The sequence below is a fragment of the Aphelocoma coerulescens genome (assembly GCF_041296385.1).
Source record: "Aphelocoma coerulescens isolate FSJ_1873_10779 chromosome Z unlocalized genomic scaffold, UR_Acoe_1.0 ChrZ, whole genome shotgun sequence".
Taxonomy (NCBI): domain Eukaryota; kingdom Metazoa; phylum Chordata; class Aves; order Passeriformes; family Corvidae; genus Aphelocoma; species Aphelocoma coerulescens.
In genome coordinates, this window is record NW_027184085.1 from 31,942,145 (window position 1) to 31,968,165 (window position 26,021).

A 26,021-nucleotide genomic window follows, 5' to 3' on the forward strand; every position below is an offset into this window, starting at 1 on the left:
ACAAAATGCTGCCAAGACAAGAAAAAAAAAAAAAAAAAAAAAAGGCAAAATTCTGCTGTTGCCATTTTGGTAACTGCTGAGTAAGAGCTTTAACTCGCAAATCCCAAGAGAATTCTTCTATTTCCCTTCTTCTTAGACAAAACCTTGTCAGAGCTGACCTCAGTCTATGGCAAAAGCTACTTGACATTCTGGTAGACGGTCTCCTGTACTTTTCATTGATTCCAAGCTTAATAGCCTACAGCAACTAAGTCTTTCAGCCCTCCTTCTATGTGTTACAAGAAACTTCTGTAGATGAAGGGTAACCCTCACTGAGGTTTAGGCTTTTCCTACATCCACTGAGACATTATGAACAGGTTTTCACCAAGTCATGCTCAACAAACTGAAAGCCCCAGGCAGACTTTCTGTCTTCATGCAGCACTAAAGTACATTCGATTTAACACACATGACACGAGTTGCTCCGCACCCATGCTGCAAGACCAGCCACATGCACAAGGCTGCAGTATGTACAGTGCATACGTGGTGAGTTTGATGTGTCCAAGTATTAAAGAGGATTCTTGTGCCAGGTTAGAAAAAAATGCATACTTGATTCTGCCCGAATCAGAAATAGGAGATCAGCATTTTCAGAGCCATGAACAATGTACTGATACCATTTCCCAAAACACCTTAAGGCAAAACAGACAAGCACAAAACGTGTTAATATATTCGGATTCCAATGTAACTAATGACAAGGATGTATTCCTTCCCATCAATGATTCTTAAAATTTTGGGAGCTGTCTTAAGTCAAAAAAAAGAAATTTCTCTTCAGTCCTATAATACGTTTTGAAAGGCATTCCTTTCTCAATTCATGCATGCTCAGAGACAAAAAAAATTAGGCTGAATTCTCCACTGAAGCTTTGCATTCAGATTAGAAAAAAAAGATTATGTACACGATTTGCATGTTTATTACTGTAAGACATTAGTCAAGTTACAGAGTTAAGCATATTTGTAAACACTGGTAGGGGTAGTTTTGAGTTTTTTTCACTTTTTAACTATTATAAACCACTTACCTTCACTCAACTGATCCACTGTCTGTTTAGAAACCAGATTGGACAAGGATTCCACCACTGTGCTTCTTTTCCTGAATCTAAATAAGTGTGCATGGATGAAAAGAAACCCATACATTTCAACACAAACCTGAATTTAATTATTGGAATTCTTAATAATTTCCAACTAAAATTTACAGAGATTCTTAGCAAAATGATCATTTGTCAACTGTTTAAATTCTTTCAGTAGTCTAAAGACTTGTATGCCTCTAGGCTAAAAAGCCTACCCAACATTAAATGCATGCTTGCAACTTCAATTCATTTACTTTAAATGTATGATAGCTTCAACCCCACTTCCACTCACTGCAGAGGTGTCTCTGATGCTGGGCAAGACACCTGAACTGGACTTCAAAGTTTTATGAATTGCTTTTTCCTGTTCCTTAGACTTGCACTCAGAATTAGAATGAAAAAATCAAAAGGAGGACTGTTTTCAACATAAATGCTTCAGTATTTTATGGTGGTTTATACCAGACAGAATGCCAAAACAATCGCATACTTTACTTCCAAGAGATCTCAACTGTACATGTTTTAATTCCAAAAATTAAGTTTTGACAAAAAACTACAAACAACTCAGCCTTATGAAGAAGCTAGAGAAACAATTTTACATTTAGAAAATGAATGCACTCTGTAAGCCAGGGAGTCACTGATTATAAATACTAAGCATTAGCTTGTAATTTGTTTACACTACTCTTCACATTGACAATTGTGGGATCCTGACAACAAGATTATGACATTACAAGTTAACATAATGCATACAAGAAAACAGTCAATTAAGGTACATGTAAGTTCTGGTAATTCTTCACCTTTGAACATTTAATTGCCTTCCTCTTGCATTTTTTATGAGTTTTGCGACAGACTAGACCAGAGTACTTGTGAATTAAAGTTCGTATCTTGCAGAGATGAAATCCTGTATTGCAGCTGTCTAGACTACAGGGACATCTAATCTTCCGACACACTAAACAACATAGTTCAGATGAAACTGCAAATGGATAGCACACCTAAAAAAGATGCAGGAAGTGCTGACCCCTTCTCTTCTTAGATGGTATCTGAAAATGTTTTCTCATTTCCTTTTTTTTTTGCCATTGGTAAGATGATGATGTTAAATGTCTAACATTTAGCAGTCATTTCTTGGGAGATCATTTGTGATAAAATATGGCCTAACCAATACGATAAAGAACCCATAAAGCAGAAACAATTTCTATTTTTGTCAGAGGTTTTTTAAACACTTTAGCTTTCACAATCAATTTTCTGAAGTTTTTTTAATTAAAAAAATAATGATCACTAATAACTTTTATTTTCTATTCTATTTCATTGCTGTTCAAAGAAAGAGCAGAAGCAAAATGTTCGGTTCAGATAATTTCTGATGTGAATAACAGCTCTTTAATTTTAAGTAAGCTAAACACATTTGTAACAACAATAAAAAAATTTATTTGGTTTTTATAAGAAACATTAGTACAAGCTTAATTGTATGAGACTATTGGTTCAACCTTTGGAAACAACTTTTTAAAAAAGACTGTTTTCATGCTGAAAGGAAAAATTCAAAATATAGGCCTTTAAATTGCTGGAAAACAAAAAGTCACAGATGTCAATAGCTTAATAGTGTAATGTCAGGTTACGTGTAGGTCTACACAGTGAACCAACCATTTAACTAACTTTAGTGGCTATTAATATCCAGACACAACAAGTCTGTTGTTTCCACAATAGTATGTGGAAAAATATCTTCACCAGTAGTAATTGTGTAGTGGGACTTACTCCACCTTTACAAATTTAGACCACTATCATACAGACAAGAGTCTGCTTTAAAAGCATACAGACAGCTGGGGTACCTCACAAAGAGTGCTTACTTGATTTAGCATCTCATAACAGTCATTGCTTGGGTTTACCTTTGGCAGGTTTGCAAAGCCTCCTTCATTGTAGAAATTCCCACTTGTATATCCTGCTGTTCAAAGGTCATAGCAGCTTGCATAACTAAAATAGTACTGTATCCAAGTGCATGGTACATACTATCTTTGGACCTAGGGAAAACATGAATCTTATGCATTTAAGTGACACTTCACAAATTGCAATACAAAATTAAATGCAGAGGCACTTGTATTAATTTGTGAAAAGACAGAAGAATTAAGCAGGATAGTAACACACATGAGAATATAACCTAGTAATATAATCTTCCAATGGATGCTGCATGTCTGCCTCCACAGGATAGTGTCACAGCAAATTCCAGAAAATATCCCACTACGGTTACACAAACATGTAAACTTAATTAAATACCATTTACAGTCCACTGGTATATCTATTTTTAATTTAGTTAAGCCTTGACATAAATAGTCGTTCACACGCTTTTACTTAACGTAAGGACATTTTTCTAACATTATTACGTGATCCAAAGACAAAATCTATATTTGTGTCATAAAAATGTCAGTACACACACATGCTCAGGTCTACATAAAAACTACACTGAATTAGTTTGGCTTTCAGAACTTAATTATACCATTACAAAAAAAATTGTTGGAAAGGGCTTAGGGAGGTCACATACAATTCCAGCAGCATTATTGCCTACTTTATGTCAGGCAAACTCAGGTTTTGCCTAAGTTTCAAGAACTTCAAGAAAATGAAGACTGCATACTCCTTTGGCAGCCTCTCTGGGTAATGTACTAGTAATGTATATTCTTCCAGTGTCCAGTTTGAACCTCTTCTTAAGTCTCATCTTGTGGAGCCTTATGCTTTTTTTACCATCTGGCACTTTGGAGAAGGATGCCTCTGCAACTTTCCCTCAACAGATCCAGACTGCTACTAGGTTAATGCCCAAGTCTCCTCTTTGTCAAACTGAACCAAAGCCATCTGAGTGAGCCATATATTCTAGATAAAACGTATCTTCTAGATATGCTGCTAGCTCTCTATCAAATCATCTCCAGTTTCCTTAACATCTTTTCTTCCTTCTAAATCAAGGAGCCAACTACCAAACGCAAGACAGAAATCTTAAGCAGAGTCAAAGACAGACCTTTGGGCTATGTTTTTATTTCTCAAGTATATCAACACTTACTCTACAATTTTTACATTATTTAAGGACTTAACTTTCAATAAAAGGCTATTTTTCAGTAAAACAATTGCATTTTTTTTTGAAAGGCAGCTTTTTGCTTCTTTGCTAGGATAGGTCAACCTTTGTAATATACTAAATAATCTCAGAGTTAATTAGCAAACATCACTTGAAACAAATTATTTGCAGTACATAAAAAACACTAATACAAAACAAGGGAGCTTTTTGTTTTACAGTGCAAAATGAAATATACAAAAAACATTTGGGCAGTATGTGTGTGCATGTTATCTAGCAATACACTCAGGCACAATCCTTGCATGTAGAACTTATTTTGCAATACTACCCAAAAATAGTTTTAGCATACACACAAGTGCAGGTGGCCCTTCTCAAAGCATTGTTCTATTACAAATAACACTACACAATGCTCCAAAAAGAGAGCTTGAGTATAACTATAGCTAATTTTAAAAGATGATATCTCTGCCTACCACATTCCTCACTTGAGCTCTCCACAGCACCAAAAGCAAACACTTGATAGCTGTGTCATCCTTCTGATGTTTCATTCAAAGCTGTTCTTGAACTTGCTCACACAACACCAACACATCACTCTTAATTCATTTTTACTAGCACCAAACTGCAGAGCAAGAACATCCCTCTATTAACACAGGCTACATATCCCTCTTGCCAACACATCCCTCAATATCCTGTGGTTCTTTCAGACACAGACAGAAGAATGATGGATGGGATTCAGATCCCAGTCCTAAAGATCAGCCACCCAGACTGCCTCCCCACAAAGTCACAGATAAGACAGGTTTCACCTGTGAACCTCTCCGTATTCTTTATCCCTACATCTGCACTGCCATGCATTTCTTCTCAGTGGAGGAAAGGCAACAAGGGAACAAGCAGAATTAGTCAGAAGATCGAAAGATGAGCTTAAAGATAAACACCAGACTCAAACATAATATAAAACACAACAAAAAGAGTATTCTGGAGTTTTGTTCCAGCTTTTCTGTATTGTCAAAAGCAGTTTCATTGTAAAAATTATTTTATCAAAGAGACATTAAACAAGGTCTTGCTCCCCAGCTTTTCCCCTCTGCGTGAGGAAAGACAGCTTGAACGATAAACTCTAACATAACAATTCAGTGCTTCATCAACAGTTTTTGAGATGGTTTTAATGACCCAAAAAATAAATAAAAAAACCCCAAATACGGAGAAATGCTTTCGGAAAAAAGAGAATAAATTTAAACTACTATATTCAGAGGCTTTAAATTAATCTTCAGGTACTAGATACTATCTGTTTACAACAACTTCAGCAAATAACAGAATCTCACCATGGACGAAGTAGTTCCAGCGCTTCAGAGAACTTATTGTTTAGAAACAAGTTCAGTGCCATTGAACATTCTTCCAGAGCACACTTGAGATCCATCTTGGATGCCCTAAAAAATAGATTCTTAGTTTACTTTAACTGTAAATATAAACAAAAAATAAAAACATATCTTTATGTAACACAGAAGGTCTTTTATAGTGATTTTGTTTTATTTCATTTTCAAAATTTAGCTTTTCAAAACCAAATGATATGCTTAACACTTTATCTACGTTACACAGGTACACTCTCTGCTTATTTAAATGATGTTTATGGCTTTGCCCTCCTATTCTTACCAGAAAAATTCTCAAAACTTATCAGTGTGTCCAAGCTCTCAATCTTTCCCATCAGTTCAAATGCTGTTCCAGACTGTATTCATATCAGAATCTCAAGAGAGGCGACAAGGTAATATTTTCATCCAAAAAAGCAGTAAACAGACACTCATTCAGAAAACAGGTATACTAAAAATAGTCCTGTCAGAAACCTGTAGATATATGCCTAAAGCTTTTGCTCATCCTAATTCACGTCAAGTAGAACCACTTGCACTTGCTTAAGCAGAAGCCATCTCAACAAACCCACTCTTTGGCCAGTTCTGCCTGAAATACTCAGGAGCACTCACAAATTATTCCATGGGCCAAACTGGGACAAACTGGACAATCATGGTAGTGAGGTACAGCTAGAACTACACAGCCATCAATGTGCACAGCTGGATCTGCAAAAGATAATCTCTCTACAGCTTTAAAACAACAGGTTTAAACTAGATAATGGGCTTTATCCAAGTAAGGTTAAGCAGTGGTAAGCAACAGATCAGGTCAATGGGATAAATATTTAAGTACTGACCAGAGGAGAAGAACTCTGAAGGAGGAATTTAAGAAGAGAACAACAGAGGAGTGCAGCTGCTCTAAATCTAACAGCAACACACATACAAAACAAACAAAGAAAGAGGGGGACATGAAAATATGACTGGACAGGGGTTTTTTTACCCTCCAAAGAACAGTGTTAAAAAATAAAAAAAGGCTCACTTATAAAGACCAAAAGTTTTTTTAAAACACTCAATTTTATTAGCTAATTCCAGGAATACCATCTGCTAGTGAAAAAATGCCAAATAAGTATTTTTTAGCTAGATTTAAAGGCTCATTTTCTTTCTAGTACACAAGCAAGGACCTGAGTTAGTCCCTTAATAACGCATCATCCCTACCCACTGCGTGTTCCCATGCTTCTATATCTTCTTTTCACACTTGTTTTTAACGAAACTCTTTCACTTCATCCATGCCTAGTTAGATTACTCATTCCATTTGCTCTGCCTTTCCTGCTAGGAAGAATGGGTCAGTTGTTTTCAAAAGTTTTTCAAGAAGGTTAAAAAAAAAAAAAGGGGGGGGAGGATTTTTCTTCTTTTAAATACCAAATTGGCAGCGGACGTCTTTAGGAGCAAAATAAGAAACCACCACCACCACACCAGTAAATGAAGGTCCTATCTACCAGACAGCAAGAATGAGTTTTTATTCTTTCATACTTGCACACTACAACCTGTTGCTGCCTGTTCTGAGCTTCCCCTCCCCCTCCCAAAGACTCGTGCTCCTGCCATGTGCTCCAAGCTCCTTTGTTCCAAGCGCGGGCAAAACCAAATGTAACTCAGACTCTTCAGCAGTGTCTGATTGGCCACTCACCCCGGGTCCGCCCCAGTCCTCCCCTTTCCCCTTCTCCGAATAAAAGAGATGGTTGAGGGAGGCCCTGCCCTCTCTCAGCTCAGCTTTTCCTGTGAACATTTGTGGTTGTCTCTCTCATTTGAAAGCTTCTAACTGCAGGAAATTGAGCGGGCAGGGAGCTGTATTTCTCCCTCTTTGCTTCTGCTGATGGTGTTTGCTTTGCAGCTGATACAGGTACCGATTTAGAGCTGCTAAAATGCTAGATCGCCCATGCTGCCTCTCTGGGCTGCTCGAGGCTTTCTAAGGCATTGAAATACAAGCGCTAGCCGGTATAAAGCTGAAAAGATACCATCCACATTAACCTATTTGTGACTAGCACTGAAGCAGTGGCCTGTTCCAAGTGGCTTCCCATACAAATGCCAGGGTCCATACCAAGGTGAGTGGAATCTTCAAAATTACAAAGTGCAAACGGCCCTTTTGGTCCTCTCCCCCTTGCAGACATGTTTACTAACTTGTGGTGGGCCGAGAGCTCTGTCAACTATGAGAACAGAAAAACCCCATACGAGGCAATGTTCTGCTACACAGAGTACAGAGAGTTACGAACAGTCATCTGAAGTCCGAGAGCGAAGAGAATGGTAAGCAAGACATCTATAACCACAGAGTTCACAAAACAATCTGAGGGAAGGTGGATCACTGGTAACTACAGGAAATTTAACAACTCCTATCTTGTAAATCTGCACACTTCCTGCAACCAGAAACTGCTGGAACTTCCCCTCGAAGGAAAAGCTAATCTTTATCGCATTTAACACACCATGGATGTGATACCATTTTAGCTACAAGTGTGGACGGTTTGCCATCAGGCTCCCAAATCCCATCATACCACCAGCTCTAGCATCACCACAGTACATATCAGTATTTGCATAATGATTCAATAAACAAGGTCTTTAAACAACCTGGCATCATGTCAAAACTATCTCTTCCTAGTTAAATGGGTCAGCAGCAGATCTCTCCAGCACCTGGCTACCCCATTCTTCCCCTCTGTTACAGACTAGCTCCCCTGATGCTGCCTGTGTGTGACAAAAGCCTGCAGACAGTGCAAACATTATTCCTTAAGTCCATATATTGACTGTTCCCTGCATCAAGCACACTTATGAAGTTACTTTGCCACTTCAGATATAAAACTTGGGAAGCTAATTTTCTCAAACTGTTACTTCTGGTAAGTGAATCATGTTCTTTACCAGAGTGTCTCATTCCTGTTTCATTACTCTTTACATACATTTTCTACTGTTTTCCTACATCCTGCAGCAGAGGAACTTAACCAGAAGGATTCATTTCAACTCAGACTCATAACTTGATACCAGAATAGTCAGAAGAAAGGAGCGCACTGACTCAGATGCAACTTGGCTATCTTTGCTGGCATTTCTGTGCAGAGGCTCAGAATAAGCACATTTCCTCTTCTACTCTCAAAACATCACAAACCAATTTCTACAGCAAGTTACTAGACTGATGAACAGTTCAGTCAGTAATGCTGACTCACACTCTCTTTCTGACTCATGTAAGTTTCCTTCTATCTTATTTTTTTCCCTACCTCCACATAGTTTTCCTGGAACTGACAGGAACTTTAACATTTTATTCACATTAGATGAGCATATTCTTTATTTACCCCAGAACAGTTTAACTTAACACTACTTCAGTGATATTATTATGGATTTTACACCTAGTGTTGTGGTTTAACTCCAGCCGACAGCCAAGTCCAGGCAGCCAACTTGCTCACTCCCCTACCAGTGGGATCAGGAAGAAAACTGGAAGGGTAAAGCTAGAAAACTCATGAGTTGAGGTAAAGACAGTTTAATAGGGAAAAAAAAAGCCATGCACACAAGCAGAGCAAAACAAGGAACTAATTCACTGCTTCCCATGGGCAGGCAGGTGTTCAGCCATCTCCAGGAGAGCATGGGCCCCCATCACATGTAATGGGGACTTGAGAAGACAAAAGCCATCACTCCAAATGTCCCCCCTTCCTCCTTCTTCCCCCCACTTTATATACATAGCATTATGTCATATGGTATAGAATATCCCTTTGGGGCCCAGTTTGGGTCACCTGCCCCTGCTGTGCCTCTCCCAATATCCCACATACATGCAGTCTCCTCGCCAGTGTGGCAGTAAAAAAAAGCAGAAAGGGCCTTGGCTGTGTGCAATCCCTGCTCAGCAACAACAAAAACAGCTCTATATTATCAGCCCTACGTTCAGCCCTAATTTGAAACACAGCCCCATACCAGCCACTGTGAAGAAGGTTAACTCTACCCCAGCCAAAGCTAACACTTATCCACCCCTTATTCCATACTCTTTATGTCACACCAGGTTCCACGCTTCCCAATATCCCATCACCTTCCCTACTTATCTGTTACAATAGATACAGAGACATCACTCCCCTAGTCTGTGGAACACCTCTGTCAAATGTTCATAAAATGTCCACAAAAAAAAAGTTTGTTGAATTCATTCACTTTGGCCTTCATCCTTGGTAACACCTTTCCAGCCAGGCAATGATGTCTTGCCACACTGTAGGAACCCAGATGGGTTTACCCCTAGGTTGCCAGTTATTCTGCTCCCATTGCTGCTAAGACCCCCACAGTGCCACCACCCATGAATCAGCACAGAGGTAAAAAAAAGAATTGGCCATTTCTCTCATTCAGCAATGTCTAAGGCCAACTGGATGGCTTTCATCTCTGTGAACTGACTCAATTCATGTTCTCCAGCAATTTCTGTGACTTGTCATAGAGGACTCCATACAGCTGCTTTCTCACAAGACAGAAGGATTCATCAGTAAACAAGGCATGTTGCTCCTCAAGTTTCTGAGAATTTATTATATAGTGGGGCCTCTTCAGCACATGTCTGGTGACATTCCAAAAATCTCTGCCTTCTGGCCAGTCCATGATCAATTCTAAGTTTCCTGGACAACAAGGGTTTCCTATCCAAACTCTTTATATGATCAGTGCAACCCCTTTACTCCATGTAGCACCTGCTGCATGATTTATAGAGGAGACCCTCCCTTTGCCCATCCAATTCAACACAGGTAACCATGGTGCCAGAAGTTGTATTTCGGTACCAATCATCTCTGAAGTGGCTCAGACACCTTGAAAGCTCCTTTTCAGTTACAGCACAGTGGGCTTCAGATCCTCTGTATGCTCAACTCCAAAAACCTAGAGGTCAGCCTCAAGACTCCCCTGCTGCTTTCTACCAGAGGTTCCAGGTAGGTCCACTCCCTCCAGCCGCAATAAAAAGCACAAGTTTTACATCTCGCCCAAGGGCTACAGCGTGAACTATCTCCTACTTGATTTGTTCAAAGGCTTGTTGCGGCTCAGGGCCCTATTTGAAATCATTCTTCTTCCCGGTCACTTGATACATAGGGCTTAAAATCAGACTGCAATTTAGAATGTGCATTCTCCAAAATCCCACAACACCTAAAAATGCTGGTGTTTTTTCCTTGTTAGTTGGTGGGGACATCACTGTTATCTTATTCATAACATCCACTGGGATCTGACAGTGTCCATGTTGACATCTGATTCCTAAAAGCTGGATTTCCTGTATAGGTCCCTTTAGCTTACTCGTTTTACAGCAAAACCAGCTTTGGATTATTTGCTTTCTTTTCTCAAAAACCTCTTCTGCTGTTTATTTCCCCATGAAACGGTATTAATACATTGCAAGTGTTCCAGAGCTTCACCTTGTTCCAGCACAGTCTTGATCAGTCCATGGCAGATGATACGGCTGTTTCCTTCCCACGAGCAGTCAATTCCAGGTACTACTAGACACAGGTGCAAAAAAAAGCAAACTGTGGCCTACACTCTGCTGCCAAAGGGATTGAGAAAAACACAATAGTATCAATTGTGGCACCACATGGCTGCCTTTGATTCCAGCTGTTATTCAAGTTCCAGCATGTCCAGTACAGCCGGACTCAAGGTGGTGTGACTTCATTCAGGCCACAATGATTTACTGTCAGCCTTTATTCTCCATTGGACTTTCACACTGGCCATAGGGGGCTGTTAAAGCATAAGCAGGTCCTTCTGATCACTCATCGGCTCTCTAGGTGACAAATTAGTATATAAATGGGAATTACAGAGTCTATGTTGGTGAAATACTGCTTCATGGTAGCAATTGGCACCTGCTGTTCTTCAACCCCAGAACAAAAGGGACATCTGAAATATCCTCCATCTCCAGGACAGGTATGCTGGAAGCCCACTAACAGCCTTTCGAATCTTGAGATATACCCTCGCCTGAGATAGTCTATGCCAAGGATGCACAAAGCCTCTGGTCCCGTCAAGACAGGGTACTTCTGCCACTCATTCTGGTCAGGTTAATCTCAGCCTCCAATACAGTCAGCTGTTTGGATCTCCGTGTCACTCCAGAAATCCAAATGGATTCCATCCCCACATAGCTTGATGACATTAGGGTACACGGTGCACCAGTGTCTCCTAAAGCCTTGTACTCCTGTGGGGCTGCTGTGCCAGGCCATCAAATCCACACAGTCCAATAAACCTGGTTGTTCCTCTCCTCCCCCCATGTGGAGGCAGGGCCCCTCTAATACTGGTCACAAGGTTCTCCACTAATATCTTGCAAAAATGGAACTTCTCTCCATCTATTACAAACTGATTTAAACCCAGAAGAGCAAAAAACCCCGAAGTCTGTGTATAAAATGGAACGAACTTTCAAGGTTCAAAATATACCCAAAAAACATGATTAAAACCAAACAAGGTTAGATGTTGGTGCCAAAAAGTTGATCTATTTTATTTAGTAGTAAGGGAGGCAAAGAGAAAGAAAGAGAAAAGAAAGAAAAAAAGAAATAGAAAAAAGAGTTGTACGTGGGTGATGGGGGGACAGAAAGAGAGTGACAGAGGTTAGGCAGAAGAATAACACCCTTCTGGAAGTCCCAAGGACGTCTCGTTGATCCCCTCCATCTGGTCTTGGTGGTGACGGTCCCTCGCTGCTGCGCCATGCCATGCCGGAAAGTATAGAATCCCATGGATTAATATACATTTGGGCCAGGTGGGAACACCCACGTGCCTCCCTCGCCGGGGGCCAGTTTGACATCTGCAAGACTCTGGATCTATTGCATCATGCTGTAGCGCTCTGGCGCAGTGTCTGGGGACCCCTTGGGGGGGCCATTTATGGGTCATGTCACCCTCTCTGTCCTTCATGTGGGTGCAGCCTCTCCCCAGATGAAGGGGCCCCTCAGCTGGGCTGGTCTGCACAGAGGAGGATGGGAGTTCACTGCCTCTCACCAGAGGCTCTCCATCACAGCCAAAGCCTCTCTTCTGCCCCACCCTTTGAGGTGAGGGTCTGTTTGAACCTGGCAGATGATAGTCCTGGGGCTGTTGTCTCCACTCTGAAGATGTTAAGCATTTCTCTGTGAACATATTCCTCTTCCCCAGCTCTGAGTTGTTACTTCATCTTATCTTCATCAGCAAGCAGTGTAGGGCCTCGTTCAGGGTGTGGTGGTCTTCTCTGCAGCTTTTGCAATACAGTTTTGCTATAATCGGCAGAAGTTCTTCATGAAAATGTTCAATTCATAAACGATAACATTTCAGTCTCTGACACCATAGAGTCAGTAGTATGATTGGACTTTTCATTCTGCCAGAAAAAGTGTTCATTGGAGATTGAAACAGCAACTTCCCTGGAAAAACTCCTAATTATGCAATTCCTGCACCCGTGCATCTAGTATCGACGTAGGTTATCCATCCCACTTCAATGTATCATCTTCGTGGTCCCGCAGGTAAAACCACAGGGTACCCAGTGGTGCGTATCTTCTATATCCTCTCTCTGGAGCAAGAGGACACCTGCTGTCAGTTGGTGAAATACAGGCCCACGCAGATCAGGAGTAGGACATACTCCCTCTGAACTGCTGGAGCTCCTGAGTCAGTTTATCAGTTAGTGTCACTGGTCACCAATCTAGTGTCTATATTCAGTACTGCAGGCACCTTTGTGCTTTGGGAGTCACCAGCTGGGAACAACTAATAATCACATCTTTGTTCTTTTTTCCTCAGAGGAACAGCCTATGGGGGAGACACCTTCTCCACAGATGCAATGATGGAGGAAGGAATACTTTCTTCATATTCCTTGAGTTGCCAAATTGTATCACCCACTGGTGGTGGTGCATCATCTTTCCAAATTACTGTTGTCAAGGGGTTTCATGCGCCCTTGCTGCACTCTGTAGAAATTTCTGCCACCTGGGTAATTGACACAAGACGTGGTCTGGATCTGTGAGGACATGAGCATCGTCCACATCAAAATACATGATTTCTTGCACAGATAATTCCCTTAGGAATTGAGTAACATTCTCTACTGCAGTTCATCTGCCTAAGTTACGAGGAATATCATCTTTATAGGAATACCTTTCCCCTTCACACTTGATAAGAATTGCCTCCAGAGACTAAAGACTTGTGTCTTTTTTCCCATTGCTTTGTTAATGTCCTTAGCAAGTGATCCCAGCCTGGCTTCCTTACCATCTCATTCCACACTGCTGGCTCCACTGTCCCACCAGCAGACCAGACAGGCAGTAATACAGTCATGGATGATGGCTGGAATATTTTCGTGTCTCCCAGAGCTCACTCACAGATAGGGATCACATCATGTCTCCTCTGATTCCTGTTACGACCTTGATAATGACACTGAAAAATTGCCCTTGTGATGGTCCTGCTTCATCATCTTCACCCTCCTTGTCCTCCTTGACTGTTTTGACTGGGTGACTTTCATGTACATTTCTTCTGCTTCTGTGCAGGAGCCACTGACACTGACCCATGTTGATTCTCTGCTTCAGTGGATTCAGTGGCAGTGCCTGTCAGTGGGAATAGAACAGTCACAGTGTCTGTCAGGTGGCGGGAGCAGCTTCAGGGCCTGTTGTCATCTCATTCTCAGATTTAGAGACCTTCTTTTCCTCCTGCAGGTACTGAGCAGTGTTGAACATGGTGACAGAACACCTTTTTTCAACATTTTACTAGCTTTTCTGGATTCTGCATTTGTCCAGGGGTAAGGTGCACACACTCTGAAAGTCCCCACTGTCCTAGATACTGGCCCATACAACCCCCCACCCTCTGCCGTTCTGAATTATCCAGATTTTGGGCAGATCTCTACATAACGTTCTTATTTATTTGTCTGACCTTAAACAAGGCCTGAACCATATGCAACAACATGCTGGCTCCCAGCAAAAAAACCCAGGCTAGTTTCAAGGGTAGACAAATGATGTTCAAAAAGCTTTAAAATCTTGACCACTGTAACCAGCTTGGAAAGAAGGAAAAAAAGGAGGAGAAAAAGATATAGGAAGGTGTCTCCCCCATAGGCTGTTCCTCTGAGGAACAAAAAACAAAGATGTGATTATTAATTGCTCCCAGCAGGTGACTCCCAAAGCACAAAGGTACCTACAATACAGAATATAGACACAAAATTGGTGACCAGTGGCACTATCATATGATATATGCTGATCCTATGAAATATGCCACAAGAGAACACGTACTGCAAGTAAAGCATTGCTGGTATAATACAGACAAAATACCACAAGTATCAGAGCAAATAAATCCACATTGTAACCAGCAACTACTAAACCAATACAATGAGTGTTTATAACAATCTTATTTTAACACATTCTGGTCAGATCTGACCTGATCTCAACCCTTTGTGCCCCACACTGGACACCAAAGGAGACTGTTGTGGTTTAACCCCAGCCAGCAGACAAGCCCCATGCAGCCACTCGTTCACACACACAGTGGGATCAGGGAGGGAATTGGAAGGGTAAAAGCTAGAAAATTTGTGGGTTGAGATAAAGACAGTTTAATAGGGAAAACAAAAGCTGTACAGACAAGCAAAGCAAAACAAGGAATCAATTCACTGCTTCCTATGGGCTGGCAGGTGTTCAGCCATCTCCCGGAGAGCAGGGTGCAATCATGCATAATGGTGACATGGAAAGACAAACACCATCACTCTGAATGTCCTCCCCTCCCTCCTTCTTCCTCTCACTTTATATAGTGAGCACGATGTCATATGGTCTGGACTATCCCTTTGGTCAGTTGGGGTCACCTGAATCACAGAATCACACAAAATTACCTAGGTTAGAGAAGACTTTTGAGATCACCAAGTTCAACCTACGACCAAACACCACTGTGTCAGCTAGACCATGGCACTAAATGCTACATCCAGTCTTTCCTTAAACACCTTCAGGGATGGTGGCTCCACCACCTTCCTGGGAAGCCCACTCTTAATGGCCAGTCACTCTTTCTGTGAAGAAATTCTTCCTAATGTCCAACCTGGACCTCCCCTCATGCAGCTTAAGACTGTCCTCTAGTCATGTCACTGGTTGCCAGCAAAAAGAGCCCAACCCCCACCTGGCTACAGCCTCTTTCAGGCAGTTGAAGAAAGTGATAAGGTCACCCCTGGGCCACCTCTTCTCCAGGCTAAACACTCCCAGCTCCCTCAGCCACACCTCATAGCACTTGTGCTCCAGACCTCTCATCAACTCCATTGCCCTTCTCTTTACATATTCAACATCCTTCCTAAATTAGGGGGCCCAACAATGGACACAGCACTCAAGGTGCAGCCTGACCTGTGCTGGGTACAGGGGGACAATCACAGCCCTGGTCCTGCTGGCCACACTGTTGCTGATCCAGGCCAGGATGACACTGGCCTTCTTGGCCACCTGGGCACAGCTGGCTCATGTCCAGCTGCTGTCAATCACTACCCCCAGGTGCATTTCTGCCTGGCTGCTGTCCAGTCACTCTGTCCCAGCCTGTAGCACTGCCTGGGGCTGTTGTGGCCAAAGTGCCACTTGGCCTTGTTAAACACCTCATATTGTTGGACTCGGTCCATGAATCCAGCCTGTGCAGGTCCCTCTGCAGAGCTTTCCTATGCTCTAGCAGATTGTCACTTGCACCCAACCTGGCATCTGCTAATTTGCTAATGGTAGCCTTAATCTCCCCATCCAGATCATTGGGAGACACCACCAGTGACCAGCCACCAACCAGACGCAGCACCATTCACCACCACTCTCTGGGCCCGGCCATCCAGCCAGTTCTTAACCCAGCAAAGGGTGCTCCTGTCCAAGCCGTGGGCTGCCACCTTCTCCAGGAGAGTGCTGTGGGAGATTGTGTCAAAGGCTTTGCTGAAGTCCAGGTAGACACAGCCTTCCCCTCATCCACCAGGTGGGTCACTGGGTCATAAAAGGAGATCAGGTTGGTCAGGCAGGACCTGCATCTCTGAAATCCATGCTGGCTGTCCCTGTTGTGTGCCACTCCAAGCTCCCATGCACTCCCAGCCTCCTCACCACTGCTGTAGTATGGAAAGCAGAAAAGGCCTCGGCTCTGTGTAAGCTCTGCTCAGCAGTTACAAAAACATCTCTGTATTATCGACCCAGTGTTCAGCACAAATCCAAAATACAGCCCCATACCAGCAACTGTGAAAAAAGTTAACTCTACCCCAGCCAAAACCAGCACAATCTCATTCACTTCAAAATGAAAAAAGGAACAGAAAAATGTGCTATACTGAACATTATACAAAGATAATAACGTCACATTACAAGCAGAGTAAAATACTGCTCTGTTGCAGTCCAGACATTTTAGGGATACTTTTTCCCCAACACACAACATTTTTTAAGTTTTCCTCTCACTACTATTTCAAACTTCTTTTATGAAAAAAAGAGGAAATGTTCTGAATTCCAGCAACAGTTTGTGCCTCTTGAGCTTGGTGCTGAACTACTCATGAAACTGTTCCAATTCAGAGGGGATATACTGTCCATAAGCAAGTTATTAGCAACTTTAAGTAGGTTCTTCTAATAAACTACTTGGAACCACAAAAGAAAAAAAGCGTAAGCATATGACCTGAAAACCCCCAGATATACTGGAATACTATTACAATGACAGTCCCCAGGATGTACACAGACAATTTAAAATGTCAAAACAGTTTACAGCTTAAGCCACTTTCCTTTTTTCCCCCCTCTACAGATTAATTTAAAAGGGAGCATAACTACTAGCCTAAAACAAATGAAAAGTCACTGTGTTAGTATTTCAAAGTTATTTAAACATGAGTAATGAGTTAGACAATGACATCTATCTCTCCACAGCAGGCCTCAGTGTAAGAGTATTCCTGAAAAGCTAAAGATTAACTTGGTAGATGTTGCCTGTCTTTGTATTTGCAGAAGATTTAGTAAGCTTTAAGTAACAATCACCCCAGGCGCAATGATTTACCAACTCTTCTCTTGGAAGGGGATTCAGGAGCTAGAAATGGGAAAACTGCAGAAAAAAAAATTACCTGTAATCCACCACTGCCTTCCACATTTTATATTACATATTTAGGACTGAGTCCCACATCACTTTATTAATATCAGCTGGACTGAAATGTTCAAGCAACACTTAACTACCATGAATAGGGATTGAAGTACTTAGTTTTTAAACTTCTAAAAGTAGAAGTTTTGTTGGCTTTTTTTACAACACAGCCAAAATAATCAGCCTTATCTGATAAACACATTGAATTGCCAGCAAATTGGTTTTGTTCAGCTACTGTTTTTATCAGTGGAAGTCTCACTACAGTTACTTAAAATATTTGTAATTATTAGTGGGAATAAAGCAAATTTCAGGTAATAAAGACACAAAAATTTGAAACTATCAATAACAATTTAATTTTAAGATAATCATATTAAGATGCAAATCTGACACAAACTAAAGGAATAAAAATAAGGTACTCTAAAAAATGCAGGGTATACAGAGAGAATGCTATTTTGAGTATAAGTATCAAGAAAATAAGATGCATTACAATTAAGAGAACATTTTCCCAGGACATAAATACCTTCGCAAACAAGTAACCTGTAACATTTACAGAAGCTTAATCAGAACAAGAATCTTTTAGAGGCATTTGTTTCCATGAACTTAAATAAAAACCACCCTGTATGTGAACTACAGTATCAACAGGTAAGGCAGCAAGAAGCTACCATCTGCAGTACTCTTCTTGAGCAACATTTATGCAAGCATCTGCTAGAGTATTTACTGCCAAGTTAATGATGACAAAACAGTTTTTAAATGGATTGCTCTCAGTTGGTTCTTGTCTTCTGCAGGAAGATTGTTACGTCAAATAGTCATAATACACTGTCAAAATCTGATACTGTAACAATTCAGAATGTTTCTACACTTCCTGAAGTAGATTGTTCCCTTTGTAGCAATGAATGTGTTCAAGAAAACTCGATTTTGAACTGTTTACGTTCTACCACGTCAAAAAGAATAACTATCTTTTTGTCAGTTTTGAACAGCCACGACATGACTTCTTAATGGCAAATAACAGTTGATCCTGATTAGAATCTATTCCATAGTTCCATTTGCTTGGCTAGAAGGTTCTGGGTATTTTTGAACACTGCTCTACTTTAACTTTGCCAATCCGTTGAAAAGCCCAAGAACAGAGGTCATTTTAAAGCTTTTTAGCTGATAGGATCCCTCTTCCTCTCCCTCCATGTATTAAGGGGACTATGTGCAGACACACTGTGCTTTTTCCACACATGGCACTGAGCTATGTGCTGATGTGTACTGCCATGCCTGCTTAGCATAAAATAAACTCAAATCCAGCCCTCTGAGGGCTGGAATCCACTGTCTCCCTGGAAGACTTTCTCCCAGACAACATCAAAAGCTGTACTAAAACTACACTACCAAAGGTCACAGTTTACAGGTCACAGAGATACCATTAAATCAACTTCAATCAACTTCATGTTCATGTCTTGCATAGCTTTACATTGCCAAAATGCACTTGATGTCCTCTTGCCTGGTTTTACTATGTATCAAAGATCCAAAACATTTGAAAAACTGTCACCACCACATAACTACTCTTTTTTTAGACTCAAACAACCCAGACACCTTGTATTACTGTATCAAAAGTCTGTTCCTGGCATCCTTTTTGCTGTGTGTTTTAATTTTAAACTATGCTTCATATTAGAAGTATGTCACTAGGACAAGGATACCATCATCTGTAATTCTGCAATATTTAAAAATCATGCTTTAAGAAAAAAGGAAATTGTTAAGGAACAGGTTCTTTGTTGTTGTTTTCTGTCAGTCATCAGACATCCAAACACTGGAAGTCCTGTCATAGTCTACTGCTACTTCTGTCTCAGTGAACTGGAAAGAGTCATCCTTTACCACAGTAGAGACACTTTTTCTCTGTCTAGCTCTGTAAAATACCAGTACAAATCCTGTATCTCTTATTTTCTTCAACTATTTAATCTTTCACCAACATGTGTCCATTCCTCTTGTGATTCAACATCTTGTCTCTATAAGGGGTCATATTCTTTCAATAAGCTTTAAGCAGAAAATGCAAACCCTGTCTCTGTCTGTGGGAAACAAGAAACATCTCCACCATGTTTGTCTAAGGAAACACCAGTGAACTACAGTTCTTAGGACCTATTTAATGTCCCTCCAAATAGAGGGCAATCTCCTATGTCTGAAAAGTTTGCAGGATTGCTTACCTCCTCATGAACATTTTTCTAATGGTTTGTCCTTGAAATATCTATTATAAGGCTGCATTTGATGTTTTTATATGCAAAGCTAGCAATTGCAAAGATTTGAAATGTCTAACAGGAACTACTTTCACACTAAGACTAGCATACATCGATGTGTATTTATTACATCTGAGCAAACATACCAAAAACTCAGATATTACTTTTGCTATCTGGAAATATATATTCAAATAAATTTCTTCATATTTTGAAAGCATAGGACTCCTCACCACTAAGTTTGTAATTTGAAAAGAAAAATGGCTTTTGCATCTTATCCCTCTCATCCACCACTCATATACAAGCCATCAGTAATATTCAGTTTTCTGCCTAGAGCTGTGCCAAAATTTAGTTTGGATCCTTTCTCAAGGGACAACATTATCTGCTATAACTTTTATCAGTTATTTGCACAGACAAAGTTGCAACACAAGTCATCAGAAGGTGAGATACTTCTGGGAGTACCATTTACCTGCCACAGAGCAGTGTGTTGCACTCATTCTTATGGCAAAAGCCCACCAAGAGCATCACGACATGAAGCAAAATAACTTGTTGCAAAATACTACTGAGATATTCTGTTAGGTCTACATTTTTCATTCTAGATTGTTTAGTGAAGGATGGCTGAAGGTAATACAATCCACTGACAACACATACAGGAAAAGTTCAAAAAAGCAAAAGGAAATAGCTTTTTAGTTGGATTTAGCTGGATTTTCTTATACAAGGGACTAGTCCTAAATCTCACAAGTGAGAGACTTCTGTATGATTTGGTCTTAAAGAAATACAAGCAGAAATGCACGATCTTCAGGAACACTTTCCACATCAAGTCTAAAACTAAGGAATTCTCATGAACGTGTGTTATTCTGAGGGACTACTGACATGCAAGAAACTGCACACACACCTCAATCCCACAGTAAGTTAGAGCTGGCACATATCTTTCAGTATCTTGCTGGACAGGTACAGAACTCAGCCTCGGCAGGGCCATCAGGCAAGCCTAATGAAGCTGATATTTTATTCTTTTGCCTGTGGGCATGCTAGGCATACCTCTCACCCAGAGAATAATTCAGAAATGTAGAATCAAATGGCGTAACCCATCTCACAGTTGGACATTTCTTGCTGCTAACATATTAAAGCATATTAAACCCTTGACATTAAAGGGATCACAGTATTTTGATATGGCCCATCACATCCAGTTTATGTACCAAAAAGGATTTTTAAAACTTTTTTGTTAAAGTAATACTGGCAAGATATAAGATCATGTGATCGGTATTTTTTCTAATGCAAACAAAAATCGTTGCAAACTCTTTTACCATTTTACCTAAAACCCAGTCTTCAACACCACTTATAACTACACAACAGAAGAACGGCTAAAAGCCATAAGAAAAATGCCGTAAGCCATACAGCTAGGAATTTGGAATTATTTGCAATTTATATAAATCATTTCCTATCCTAGGCTATTACCCTTATTACAGAAAGTCTGAAAACTTCAGCCATCTGGTCAGTACAGCAAATGGTAACTTATTTTACCCATGTATTAAATCCACTAGTCATACCTCCATAGCAAATTCTGCATTAATTATGCACACATCCCTTTTTATGAGAAGCACAAATTTTAGGTAAGTAAAATATTTATGGTAAGCACTGAAAAAAAATTTCTTGCCAATGCAAGGCAGACTTTATTCCTTTGAAGGCTCACTGTCTTCACTGTTTCAGAACTTCACCAATGGACGAGATATTCTGTATGCTAAATATTCATTTAAAAAACCCAACTGGCAGCAAAACTATGCAGTGCTGTGCTAGCCAAATTGGCAAACAGGCAGAAATTACTTTAAAACTATAAATTATAATTATAAAATTTAAAATTAAATTAAATTAAATTATAATTTTAAAATTTATACTAAAATGCATTCAACATCAGGCAACTTTTTAAAATAAATAAATAAACAAAAATATTTTTAAAAACCCACCAGAAAACACACAACTGATGAACATCCTTTAAATGGTTATTTAGTTTAAAATACATTAGGTTACATAGTCCTGTGCTCGGGTAAAACCATCAGGGTAACACACTTATTTTCACTTATTCGTCCCTTAGGATTTCCTTACACTGTATTTTAAATCTTATTCTATAGCAGAGAGACAAAGAGCACTGTTTCTACTCAAGCCCTTCCTGAGTACTAGCTTTCATTTGAATTTTCGGAGACATCTACCAACCCACAGAGCTGGTAACAGCAGCACATGATGCAAACACCATGGTAGAAAGCAATGCAGATCCGTGTGGCTCCATCTTCCTCCTCAACACTACCTGACTATGAGACTGCAGCATTTAGCTGGCTATTTGTAAATCTGTATCAGTGAATTTCTGGATCCCTGCCGCAATACCAAGGGATCTGCCTATACGATCCTTTGAATGATCAAGCCAACTCACCACTAGGGCATTTTCCCTTCCTTTAATGGTACTGGGGTTTTTGTTTCATTTTTGGGGGGTTTTGGTTATTGTTGGGTTTGGTTTGTTGCTTGAGATTTTTAAAATTAAATTATTTCTCCTCCTTCATCTTACAGCTGTGGCAGAAAAGATGATGCAGAGCAAAAATAAACAGTAGCTAGCTGATATTACACATTAGTACACATAAAGAGAAAGCAGTTTTTCAAAAGGAACAGCTGCGGAAAAGGAGTTGGAGCTCTCAGAAAAACAGAGGCAGTGAGAAGGCAAGAGGTAACTGAGGGAGGAAAAAAAGAGGTAGTTGTTCCTATTGAAAACCAACCATTATTAAAATAACATGCATAAAAATGAGCTGAGAATAGCTTTACATTTTTTATCTATACCTTAGCATTGTCAAAAAAAGGTCAAACTGATAGCTTTTCATAGACTACTTGAATTTCACTAAGAGAGGATTTTAATTGATCCATTATTATACATTAACAGGTATAATGTTACATGTAATGTAACAACAAGGCAAGGACAAGCGTAGCAGATAAAGCTCTGTCTTACAGATCAGAAGCTGGGGGCAGAGGAAAACTGCTAGTATTTTAGGAAAAGTGTTTGCCCCATCTTTCTTTTTAGAGCTGGAAGTTTCAGTTTTAGCTCTTCTAAACTAAACAGATTTACCTACAGATGACAATGTTCTATTTTAGGAGTTATTACTACTCACAGCAGTAGAAATATTAGTAATGCTGTCTTTACAAATGAAATGCATTAAAAGACCATCAAACAAACAAAAATTTTATATACAAACAAAAATTCCTGCTTAGAAGTCTCATCTGATCTTGAAATTTAGATGTCAGATCATGTGTCAGGAGACCAATAATGTTTACTTACTTTACATTCTTCATGTAAGTTTTGTTTGCAATCTCCGATTTATGAGGGCATGCACTGGATTGCCTCCTAGTCAGAAAGCAGCCCAGCATCCCCAGTGCTGCCTCATGGCAATCTAACATTTGACTACAAGAAAGTGATCAAGAGGTTTAGCTTCCAAGTATTTCAGTGACTGAGGGAAATAAGGGAACGAGATAAGGGAACTTTCCTAGTGGTCTGTCTTATTTAAAACATGGATTTTGCTTATCTACATATCTATTATCAATGCAGCACCTGAACAATCACAAGAAAATACTGACTGGAGTATGCCCACATACTACTCTACAGATGCAACAAAACAACAGTTCAAGCACAAGGGAAGAAAATCTAAGCAAAGGCGACCATCTGCTTGAATCTCAGGTGCCACAGGAAATAGTGTCAAGATGAAGCTCATCTTGCTGGCTCACCATCAACCGACCATTGCCAACAGAGTCTACTCCTCTGAAAACAACACAAGCTACATTTCCAGCCACTTTACTATCTTACTTGCATTTAAACACCCCCCCCCCCCAAAAAAAAAAAACCAAACCCACAAGCATGGCCAAAATGTTTCAGTTTTTGACTGATCATTATTCAGATTCAGTAAGCCAGTAATCAATTTATTTCCAGTCAGGTATTTTTATCATCTGAGAAACATCAGTAGCTTAATCTGACACCAAGCTCTTAAGTTCAACAGCAAATTGCACTGCACATGGACAGAAAGGGAGACCCAAATTTCCCGTAAGGACTCAACCATATTGTGAAAGCAGCCATGCCAACCTACTTAGGTTACTATTCACCCACCTGAATAGGCATACACAGTTCATCTGATCACTAAAATGATTACAGAATAATCCCATTTAAGCACATCAAGCCACTCCAGCATGAATTTGACACAGCAAAATATATGTAAGCCTAAAAACTGTCAGCAAAACAATCAGATCCCAGGCATTTAAAACTGACCACAGTCTGACTGAGGAGGCAGAAAAATTAAGTGTCAGTATTGGTTTGCAGGTAGAAGAAAAAACTAATTTACACTGTCCTGTTCAACACTGATAGGAATACACAGCAGTATAAAAGGTTATCAGATTTATCTAATAGAACTCAGTGGTTAGACAGCATTTTTAAAAGTAGGTTTGAACACGAGATCTTTGCAGGTAAACTGAGAATTTACTATGTTTAATACTCTTTATCATACTAATAGTTTGTATTAAATAATCCAGCTGAGGTCAATGCATGCAATACAGTGTACAAAAATGTATCAGAAAGGTTAGATAGCAATACTGCCAAAGCTTAATACACACGATGTAGATACAGACAAATAGATTTCCACCATAAAAAAATATATAATTTTGATCTGTTCAACAGTTCTGCTAGAAAGTAGGTCTAAATAAGGCATGCTGACAAGAAAATAGGTTGAGAAAGAACCTCCCTGAAGAGCTAGCATATATAAATAATAATGACAGCTTACTGGCAGTTCTACATGAAATGAATAAAAAATTCACTTATCTTGCTATAGAAAGAAAAGAAAAAATAAATCATGCTGCAAGTAGGACACCAGATCAGGCCAGATGTTTATGGGACTAACACTGCGTCACACAAATACTGGCCCAGATCCAAAGAGACAATTACGACAACGATCCTAGCAAGACACTTTTCCTAAACTTCAAACCAATTTACTTGAATTTATTACACAGAGAACTTAGAGCCCATCCTGGAGGTATTCTGAAATAACTAACGTTTCTAAAAGTAAACTGCATTATACTTAACATTTAATACTTTGAAAGCACAGCACTGCATCCCATGAAATAAATTATTTATGTTTAAGTAAAAAATTATATAACCTCAAATGGTTAAATCAGCACAGCTACCAGGAGCAGAAGACACAGTCTATAAATGGAGAAAGTAACTGTAAGTCTGATACTGTCCTTAAATTACCACATTTTAAAGAATGGCATCCCAAAATACACACCTTGCAGTGTTCTACAACCTACAGTATCTGAGCTGATTAAGCACTGACATCAGCAGTGAAGCTTCTGCTCTCTAAAAGCATTGTTCACCGTGGAGAAACAATTATTTCATAATCCCCATTGTGAATATATCGTTTTTCCTTTGTGTTCAAGGAAATCTATATAAAACAACAATATTGTAGTTTGACATACCTGCCAAAGCAAATTTTCACAGACAAAATCTCATAAATCTTACTACCACATTCATGATTTCAAGGACTATTAGGCAGAGAAAATATACTTACAGGATTAATTCAGTCAACTTCAGGTAAGTAAATGTAGTCCTTGTGTAAAAATAAGTGCTGCTTCTTTCACTCTATCTTTTTCCACTGTGCGCACACACAAACAAACAAAAAAAAAAAAGCAGAAAGACGAAGAAAAACATAAAGAGAAAACTGATTCTGTTTTATTTCTCAATATCCATGAGTTTTCATTAACGAGTTACCAAGCAAAAAGACTAAAAGTTTCCATGCCAGCAGCTGGCAACACAGGCACTCTCCATAGCCGAATTCAAAAGAAATGTCAGTGAGAGTGGCAGCAGCTACAGTCAATGCTGGAAGCTGATGCCTCTGCAGGAAGAGGATGCTGGGAGATTCTCCCAATCTGTGCTGCAGCCTAATTCTAATCCATCACTCCTAACTGCAAGGGGAAAATGGAGACGAGAGGAACACAAAGTAATTTATATTTAAAGACAAAAAAGGAGTCACCTTAGCATTTTCTGAATATAAAAAAGAAGAAGCCACCACTAAAGTCAGACAGAAGAGGAAAAGTATGCTAATTAAACTGCAGTAAAGTATATTAAAGCAACTGCAGAAAAACTAGATCAAGTACATGAGAGTTGATAGCAAGGAACACTGAAGAAAAGTAACTAGCTCATGCCTGATTTTATTTGACAGTACTCAAACATATTATCACTTTTTTTTAAATTAACCCTTCGACATTTTTTTCCCCAGAAATCCAAATTTTTAGTTTGAGTTCCACAACCAAAACGAATCACTAGCACAGAGAGCTGTTAATAAACAATTCTCTTCCTGAATATCAGCTGCAAGAGAAGAAAGCA

The 26,021-nt window shown here is 39.8% G+C and overlaps 1 protein-coding gene across 2 annotated transcripts in view; it reads right to left on the reverse strand.

Annotated features, from left to right (window-relative positions):
* TTC39B (tetratricopeptide repeat domain 39B) overlaps nt 1-26,021 on the reverse strand; it is a 76,396-nt gene that overhangs the window by 19,567 nt on the left and 30,808 nt on the right. For both annotated transcript variants that reach the window (XM_069001169.1, XM_069001170.1), the window contains exons 3-5: nt 5,445-5,549; nt 2,966-3,097; nt 1,047-1,123 (exon numbers count right to left, since the gene is read on the reverse strand). In XM_069001169.1, the coding sequence (XP_068857270.1) occupies nt 1,047-1,123; nt 2,966-3,097; nt 5,445-5,549 (314 nt within the window). The remainder of the gene's footprint in view (nt 1-1,046; nt 1,124-2,965; nt 3,098-5,444; nt 5,550-26,021) is intronic.